Raw genomic sequence first — 9,958 nt, 5'->3', positions numbered from 1 at the left:
CCTTAATCTCCCTCCCTATTTCTCTCCTCCCCCAAACCCTCCCTCTAGCAACCACCTATTTGTTCTGTCTATCTACAACTTTGTTTCTGTTGAGTTATATTTGTTCATTTATTATAGTTTTTAGATTCACATTATAAGTGAAATTACATGGTATTTGTCTTCCTCTCTCTGACTTATTTTACTTATCATAATAACCTTTAGGTCCATTCATGTTGCAAATGCCAAGATTGAATTCTTTTTATGGCTAAGTAATGTTCCATTGTGTAGATATGCCACATCTTCTTTATCCATTTATCTTTTGATGGGCACTTGGGTTGCTTCCATATCTTGACTATTGTAAATAATGCTGCAATGAACATAGGGGTGCATACATCCTTTAAAATTAGTGTTTTCATTTGTTTCAGATAAATACCCAGAAGTGGAATTACTGGATCATGTGGTAGTTCTATTTTTAATTTTTTGAGGAACCTCCAAACTGTTTTCCATAGTGGCTGTACCAATTTACATTCCCATCAACAATGCAAGAGGGTTCCCTTTTCTTCACATCCTTGTCAGCATTTGGTATTTGTTGTATTTTGATGGTAGCCATTCTGACAGGTGTGAGGTGATAACTCATTGTGCTTTTGATTTGCATTTCCCTGATGATTAGTGATGTTGAGCATCTTTTCATGTGCCTATTGGCCATCCGTATGTCTTCTTTGGAAAAATGTCTATTCAGGCCCTCTGACCATTTTTTAATTGGCTTGTTTGTTTTTTTGATGTTGAGTTTTATGAGTTCTCTGTTTATTCTAGTAAAGCTAATGGTCTTGCATTTACATCTTTGTTCATCTGGATTTTATTTTGTTGGAAGGAAATGAAGCAGTAGCAATAATGATCCAATTAACATTAATTGGATTTACTGTGTGTTTGTTCTCATAATCTTATTTGATCCTCATGGCAATCCTATGAGGTAGGTTACTTATTCTCATTTTACAGAAAGAAGATCAAAGCCTAGATGGTTTAAGTAACTTGTCTATAGTCATATAGTTATTAAGTGCCAGAGGGGGGGATTAGACCCTAAGTAGTCTTATGTCAGAGCACCTGTACATAACTGTTACAGCTTCCTTTTCCCATACATGTCTGGGTTAGTACATCGTTCCAGTACCATTTGGGTGAATAATGTATCTTTTCTCAAATGAAGTATCACCTTTAGCATTTACTAAATGCCTACATATTCTCTGGGTCCAAAATATTCCTTGGATCCAGGTTTTCCAGTTGTTTCTTTGACTTCACATACAACTTAGAGACTCAACTTTACTCCTATCTGAAATCACAGATTCCAAGAATCATTAACTAAACGTTGCTTAAAAAAAGAAGATGAGCTGTGAGTCAATTCAGTCTCATAAATCAGGATTGACCTTACAAAACTAGTAGAAACACTTAACTGGGTAGGTTTAGAGGGCGGGGAAGAAGTGCTTGAACCCTGCGTGTGCCTCCGAGTGATGGATACTTAAGGAGGAAGGGGTGGTGGAATTGGGGTGAAACCTTGTGGGTAATCAATCCTATGCTGTAACGGTGGAGGCCCTTTCAAAGCGGCTCCGAAAGACAAATGGCAGGGCTCTTAAAAAAAAAAAAAAGAACAGAACCTGGAAAATGTGGGCATCCTCCATGAAGTGGCATGCAACTCTTTGTACTGCCACATAGAACTCTTTCACAAGGTACACACACGGAGCACGTGTCCTACTTGAGCAGCTTCTTCTTTAAAATAGTATTTGCATATGACATCATTGGTGCACCCAGCCAATTTTGAAGAGTTTGGCAACACACCCATGTTCTTGGGAAGCAAGTGACCGATTAAGCTGCTCCCCATGGGGATTATTTGCGGTGGGGAAACTTCTCAGGAATAAATATTTCAGTAATGACAGAACAAGAAACGCTGGTGAAGAGGGGCAAAGAGGGGCAGATTTTTCATAAGCTGTGTTTTCATTACACATGTAGTTTTTATTACACATGTAGTAGATATTTGAATATCCCTCAAGTGTAGTATTACACATGAGGGATATTGAAAGGCATCTTCTTTTTGCAGAGAGACAAGATTTGAATGACAAGTTCTACAAAAGGAGTGGGTAATTTTTCTTCTTTCCTCCCTTTTTCCTCCAGAGAAGGAATGTCAATGAAAGACTATGTATTCGGCAACATTTGGCAACAGAAAATGTAGAAGGGTCTGAAAAAGAATCTATTTTAATTAAAATAAAATTGAAAGCAAGGAAGAGAGAATGCAAGAAAATTGGTACAAGTTTTTGTTCATTTACTGGATGTTGACTGGGTAGCAGCTGTGTTCTGGTACTGTGATAGACACGGGGAACAAGATCTAGACCTGTCCTCAAGCAGCTCATAGTCTGGGTAGGAATAATGGAGATCTGAAAAATAAAAATAAAGAACAGATTTTGTCTGGATTTGTTAATCCCATAATCCTAATAACATATACAAACTACTATATATAAAATAGATAAGCAACAAGGAATTACTGTGTAGCATAGGGAACTATATTCAGTATCTTGTAATAACCTATAATGGAAAATAATCTCTCTCTCTATACACACACACACACACACACACACACACACACACACACGCACACACACACACACATAAACTTACTCTATGCCTGAGACTAACACAGTATTGTAAATCAACTGTACTTCTTCTTTTGTTTTTTTCTTTTTGGCCGCACTGTGCACCTTGTGGGAATCTTAGTTTGCCGACCAGGGATTGAACCTGGGCCCCGGCAGTGAGAGTGCTGAGTCCTAACCACTGGACCGCCAGGGAATTCCCTCAACTATACCTCAATTTTAAAACACTGGGGAAATTCTTTTTAAAAAGAGAGAGAACAGATTTGGGAAAGGACAAAGTCATGCGGATGAGGCAGGAAAGTATTCTTCCTTTCTGAATTCTGCCACTTCGTACTTCCCAGACTTCCTTTTCTTACTGGAAAGTGGACGTGGCAATGCTCCTTGCTCATGGTTGTGGAGAGAGAAAGCCTGTTGAATGAGTGGGAGAGCTGGGTAGCCTCTCTCGGGTCAGAAGCAGAGCTTCAGAGGAAAAACCAAACCCTGCTTGGTGCACCCTGAGCAGCTGTAGGGGAACGTGCCAAGCAGCTGCCTGATGCTGAAGGACTCACCAGCCCTCATCCTTGAGGTGATGTGGGAAAGCCTGGCCTAATCTTGGATTTTCCTTTTGATCTGCATAAGGGGGCGTAGTGTAGGGTGTAGAGCACCCCAGAGCTGTGTGCTCGGACCTCTTTCTCTTTCCTGTCTGTACGCCCTCTTGAAGATCTTCCAGTCCTGTGGCTTTAAATACTATTTGTATGCACCAAGCATGCCTGGATTTATACCCCCAGCCACGACCCCTCCCATGGCCCCTCCACATGATGTATCCAGCTAGCTACTTGACATCTCCACTTGGATATCAAATGAGCATTTCAAATTGAGATGTCGCAAGTTGGGTCCTTGATACAGCCCACTAAATCATTCTTCTGCTTCTCCATTAATGGTGATTCCATTTTCTCAGGGACTCAGGCCAAAATTCTTGGAGCCATCCATGATGTCTCACTTTGTAACCACCCCGCACACCCTGCCAGCCCTATCTTTAAAATCTATCCCGTTTCATCACTGTTCCCATGGCCACTGCCGTCCCCCCTGCTGGGTCTAAGCCAGCATCAGTCTCCCCTGGACTATGGCCGTGACCTCCACCTGCACTCCCTCCTGCCACTCTTGCCCCCTTCAATGTCTTCATTGCGGGGTCCTTCCTGTACAATATAAGGTAGACCGTGTTACTCCTTTGTTTAAAACTACCCAGTGGCTCCCATCTCACTCTGAGTAGAAGCCAAAGTCCCTGAAGCGCTTTCCCTGTCTGCCCTGCCTCCCCGCGTGCCCTGTGATTGGTCCTGTCACTCACCTCCTCGCCCGCGCCAACCCCCGGCTCCGTGTTGTTCCTTGACTATATGCCCAGCGCTCTGCCACCTCAGGATCTCTGCACAGGTCACTCCCTCACCTCCAGGCTTTTCCCTCTGTTACTGGGGGGTCTCACAGGGAAATAGCTGATGCACTCAGAGTCCGATAACTCGAGGAGGATGGACGTAGGAGGCGTGGAGGGGAACCACGTGGGCTGTGCCGCAGTCACCTGGGGCTTGGAAGAAGCTGGCCCAGAGCCCTTGGTGTCTGTGTTTTCCCAGCAGCATCAGGCTCTGTGCCTACAGGAAATCTGTTCATAGGGCATTTCCCAAAATGGGCTCCACAGGGGTCTCTGGGAGGTTCTCCCATCTGCTGACTCTTGTTCTGCAGGTTTTGATGAACTGTTTTGATTATAGGTTTTCAGACAAGGCTAGGACTCATAGTCCTTCTGCAAAAGGTCCTGAGGTGGTCTGGAGCCTGCAGTCTCGGGATCTTGGCTGCCCAGTCACAGCACTGGAAATGACCGCTTTGCCCTGTGCAGGCGGTGGCCACTGGGTCACGGCTACCACCCGTCCAGCACGTGTAAAACCATGCCCCTCAGAACTGATGAAAGCAAAACCAGGAAATCTAAGTGGCTGCTCGAATTAAGGTCCTCAGCTTCACAACCCACCATGTGTGAGACGGTGGGAAAGGGCAGGGCTTCAGACAGGACTGTCCTGGTGATTCTCGAAGACTGTCCTGAGATACTCAGACCTTAGAAATACATCCCTTGTACCTACTCTTTATCTTTCAATTTTGTTATATGACAACTTGTATTCTTTAGTTTCTGGTTACCCTTAATTGGTAGGTGGTCTCTAACTTCTAGTTTTAAGCTTCTCTGCCCCATGACTTGTTTAATTTTTGTGATATGTCAAATATTTGATTGACTAAAACTCCGCCTTTTTACAAACATCTTAAATAGCCCTTTCATGCAGAGGACACGAGGCAGTGTGCATCTCACCCCCGGAATCACCTGCTTTTTTTTTTTTTTTAATTGGGGTATAGTTGTTTTACAATGTTGTGTTAGTTTCTACTATACAGTGAAGTGAGTCAGCCATATGTACACATATATCCCCTCTTTTTTGGATTTCCTGGAATCACCTGCTTTTGAATTGCGGGGATGAGCTCTCCTCATGGTAGTGGCTCCTGTGTTCCTTGGGTGACGTAAATGCCAGGAGGACGGGACCCTGTGCCGTAGACCAGGATTGGATGGATATTGAAATGAACAGTGAGTGTCAGACACTTCACTGTGGCATTTTCCTTTGCCTCCCCTTTGGTTCTCAGCAGAAGATCTTTTCTCTTGAGTCAGTTTTCCCCTGGCTTTGATATGCAGTTGTAATAGGAACCTATCTGAAATTGCCAGTAGAGACTTTAGCGCGGTATGGATGACCTGTTGCCAAACATTGAAGTAGCAGAAAGCAGTGCTTAAAGGATCAGGAAGTAAAGCTGTCATTTGCAGACTTGTGCTCCCACGTAAGCAGGTTTGACCACCCCAAAGTAATTGAATGGTTTGGTTTACCCTCTTCCTGTCTTCACTGTCGTCCCCATTTCTTGTAAAATGCCATTTAAAGGAAATAAATGGAGGGTGTGGGCAGTGAAAATGAATGATCTGGTTCATGGAATTTCGAGCTTTTGATGAAGCCCAAGGGGACTAGATGGAGGCAGAAGATGACTTTGAATTTTTCTGTGCTTCTGTCCGTGATACGTCAGAGTTTGAAGTAGAAAAGTGAAATTCAGTACTTCCCCTGACTAAACGTTTATTATGAAATGAAGAACATCTTAGCCTTCTTGAGGCCATCCAGGCTTATCCTTTGTGCCCTTGGATTGTCCAGTGGTCTGAGGACCTGATGAGTCAGTGAAACTCTTTGACCTGTAGTTCACAACCCTATTCTAAGACAAGGAAAACCAGAAATTATCTCGAACAATGAAACTCTGCCTGTCTCCGTCAGCGGCAAGTGCTCATTTCTCTCAGCTGACATTTTAAGGAGGGAGACGAGTGGAGATGACTCCCCCATGAGGAATTAATTCAGATGTAGCTCTTCTGAGACTGTGGCCGTGTTTGTAATATTTAACTTTTGTTTCTCTGCTTTATCTTTCTTCACCAACCTTTGCTTGGTTTGAAGAGATTGGTGGATCGCTCTCTATGGCCACACTGCTTGGTTTGAAGAGATTGGTGGATCGCTCTCTATGGCCACACAGACTCAGTGGCACATCTTGGAACAGCTGCTCTGGGCTGGGTCGTGGCCGGCTGCTGGCTGACCGAGGCTGGCCCCTACTGGAGCAACTCAGGGGCTCAGCTCTGCCTCGTGTTGCTTCTCCTCCTCCTGGGTCCAATAGAATAGCCCAGAAATGCTCTTTCCATGCCAAAGGTGGCAACACAAAAGAGCAAGCAGAAATACATAAAGTCTCTTGAGGCCTAGGCTCCAGGCTGGCATACCATCACTTCTGCCTCATTTACGGGCCAAGGCAAGTCAGATGGAGCAGGGAAATTACCTCATTGTGGGGCGAGGGGGGACTCCAAATTCACATTGACAGGGGGTGTGGACATAAGGAGGAGAGAAGAACGGGAGCCTTAATGCCATCACCTTCTTCAGTTGGTTCAAAGAAACTTGCTCACAGCTAAAATTAAATAAAATTTCCCTTCTTTGCAATTTATCTTTTTCAGAAAACCAGAACCTATGGCTCTCTTTGCAGTTTTTAAGACAACATTCTTCTTGGCATTGCTGCCCTTGAGAACTTACGAAAGTGAAGGTAAGAAGTGGAAAGAACAGTAAAGAAAAAAAAATCACCTAGGGGAAAAAAAACAAGGTGACAGGTACTTTGGAGAAAAATCAACAGGTCATTTTTCTTTGAAAATTACTTGGAATTGGTAAGTAGCAGTGATGACCTTAGTCTTGACCTTCCTGATCTTGACGGCTCGTTTTAGTAAGCTATACCTTAACCTTGATTTCCTGGTCAATGGTAACTTGTCAGTGAATCTAATCCCAGAGAATGTCACGATCAATATATGGTCCATGGCCATTGCCAGAGGAGTTCCTTCTAAACTTGCTGGGTAGAGATGGGTTATGGGACCAGTGTTGGCTGCAAGGTTAGAGCAAGTTGGGTTGTCCCACAACTGCGTTCGTTCGTTGAGAGGCTGTTACCTGCAAGATAATATGCTAAGTGCTGAAATGCTGTTTATGGGTAAAGAAATAGTATTTGTCTCTTAGCTACTCCCACAGTGAAGATATTTGGCCATAAATCAACTTTGTAAATAAAGTCAATAAGAATTCAACACCATTAAAATGTTTACAGATATTTTATCACCTTGAGCCAGTTTGAAGACAGACTCAAACTTGAGAGAGTTTCTATGGGTTTATAAAGTTTGTGTTGCTTTTACCTGTATTTTATAAAGCTTTACCTTTTCCTCTTTCTGCATTTATTCTTTGCTGTATACTCCCTTTGTAACAGAGGGTTCAGGCATATGCTCTTAGTAATTACCCACACAATTCCTGTCCATGGATTCATGAAAATGATGTTTGCAAGAAATATCCATAGAAGTTTTCCATTTCCCTTGAAACTCTGTGATAAGCTGTTTGGAAATAAAAGGAAGACTTTGTTCTGATAAGAGCTCAATTCTCCATCTGATATTCTTTAGGTCTGGCTTTAGTTTTTTTTTAGGTTCAGGGCACATGAGAAGGTGCTACTTTTATGGGTTCTTAAAAATCATAGTTTGATTGTTGGTTTCTTCCATAATCTTGAGCTGAAAGGTGGAAATTAGGAGGACTCCTCTTTGGTAGTATTGATACCCCTCACTCCATCGATCTTACTTGCTAAAATCTAGGCATGACACACTGGGGCTGAGTGGGTGGTCTGTACCATAAGAATGTCTAGGCTCAGTTAGAGCTCCTGATTCCCAGACAGACCCAGGGCCCCAACTCCAGGCTCTCCAGAGAATCCAGGTGTTTAACCCAGGTGTTTAACCCTAAGCTTTTGGCCCAGCTCACTTCCCTAGTGAAATCACAATATCTGATCTGACAGCTGTTTACTGTGAGCCTTCTACTTACAAGGGACTCTGCTCTCAGGGCAAGCTCTGCTGTTCACCCTGTCAGCTTCCTTTATTTAGATCAGACTCGCATTTACCTGTTTTTCTCGCCACCAATCTTTGTTTCTGCTTCCAGCTTTCTCAGCTAAGCATGCCCGCTTTGTGAAGTGATCCTGCTTTGTCCTCACCTTAACTGCTTGGATTTCTTGTCTCAATTTCTGCTGCATCTGACCCAGTACCTACTAAATGCCCACTCAAACCAGTGGGCTTCTCACTCAATCACCCAGCCAGGCTCAGGCCTGAGACTCCCTTTCAGATAACCTAGCTTCTCCTGTCCAATGAGACAGAGCCAAGGCTCACTTCCTGTCGGCCCTGGGCTCACTCTCCATCAGCCAGAGATCACGACTAGCATTTGGATGTATTTTCTTCCAGTCTCTTGTGTGTATGTATGCACAGACAGAGAAAGAGATATAAATGTGTAGGGTTTTTTTTATAGAGGTAAAATTATACTATATGTACACCGGGAGTATTTATACTATACATACTTTAATAAGTGTATATAGTATAAAGTTTATATATAAAGTATACTTATTGAAGTATAACTAATGTAAAGTATATATACTTATTACAGTATATATAGTATAAAGTATATATATTATATGTAATATAATATATATACTAGGAAGTTATACTATATATACTTATTAAAGTATATATAGGTAAGTTATTAAACAAGTGAAGTATATATACTTTAATAAGTTTATTTTCGTATATACTTATCAAAATAATACAATCATAATGTATGTATGATTAATACAATATTTGATGTTAAAAGTTTTTCTAGAAATAACATTATATTTAATGGCTGCATGGTATCCCATCTTACGAATGGGCCACGGTTTATTTCCTTAAGTAGTGTTGTTGGGACCAGACAGAGAAACAGGTTGGGGAAAATAGGAGGACAGTCTGTGACTAGATCTAGGTCTGTCTGATTCCAAGCCTGCCCTTTTTGGCCACACTCTGGTACAGCGTTATAAGTTAAAGAGTTGGGCCAAGAGCCCTGGGTTCTGGTTGGGTTGTGTGGCCTTGGGAAAGTCACTCCCCTTTTCTTAGTGTCAATTTCCTCATCTGAAAAACATTGGGACTGGACTGAATAATCCCCAAGGTCCCTTTATCTCTCTGACTTTCCCTTGGCATTTCCTGCTATTTCCCAAGGATGTCCTAGATTGCTTTCCACCCAGTTATTTCTGACTGCTGTCTCTCAAGAACCTGAGTCACTCAACACTCACCAAGAGCATATGTCAATATAAAGAATTCCCCTTTTGTCTAAAGCATCATATGGCAGCCTTCTAGAGCTTCCAGAAGTAAAGTTGATACTTGTAGGTGACTCACTCATTCAGCAACCAGCCACGGAGTGTCTATGCCGTGAGAGGTACGTTACGGTCTTGGTTCCAGCGAGCTGAGTAAGACTTAGTCCCACCCGTGTTCGGCTCTCAGTCTGCGGAGAGACAAACACAGAACAGGCTATGACAGCACGCTGAGATCAGGGCTCAAACGCGGGGTGGGAAAAGAAGCCCTGGGGAGAAGAGAGTGCCAGGAAGGACGAATTATTAGTGAGGGGCTGCTGGTCAGGCAGGCACCTGATATCATGGCGATTCTGGATCTCTGTCATTTGAGATCCACATCTGCTGCGGGTAAGACGTCATGCCAAGCTCTGGGGACAAGAGTCCGTTCAAAGGTGCATAAGCCTCCGCCTCTGTCCTCCAGGAAATTTGAATCTAGAGTGAGACTGACAGCAACGAACGACCATACAGGCAAGATGAAATGAGGGCTAGGAAAGGTGGGGTGACTTTGCTTGCACCCTGCTTCCCTGGTGCTGATGGCTCCACGGTTATTAAAAAAATTTCCCCCCGTTCCATAAAGGATCTGCCCTTTCATCTCTCCCCATCTCCCTCCAGTTCAC

The 9,958-nt window shown here is 43.1% G+C and overlaps 1 protein-coding gene across 8 annotated transcripts in view; it reads left to right on the top strand.

The window, feature by feature from the left end:
- Window positions 1–9,958, top strand: part of OSMR (oncostatin M receptor) — a 53,158-nt gene that overhangs the window by 5,493 nt on the left and 37,707 nt on the right. For 7 of the 8 annotated variants that reach the window (XR_014261511.1, XM_082453714.1, XM_082453712.1 and 4 more), the window contains exon 2: window positions 6,637–6,722. Coding sequence is in view for 7 of the 8 variants with exons in the window: in XM_082453714.1 (XP_082309840.1) it covers window positions 6,650–6,722 (73 nt within the window). In the remaining variant the exon portion in view is untranslated. Of the gene's footprint in view, window positions 1–4,494; window positions 4,616–6,636; window positions 6,723–9,958 lie in introns of those variants that run through there. The other variant, XM_082453713.1, reaches the window with a different exon arrangement.

Source organism: Balaenoptera physalus (assembly GCF_965194825.1).
Source record: "Balaenoptera physalus genome assembly, chromosome: 3".
Taxonomy (NCBI): domain Eukaryota; kingdom Metazoa; phylum Chordata; class Mammalia; order Artiodactyla; family Balaenopteridae; genus Balaenoptera; species Balaenoptera physalus.
The sequence above is the reverse complement of the archived record's forward strand: the minus strand, read 5'-3'. Positions and strand labels throughout refer to the sequence as shown.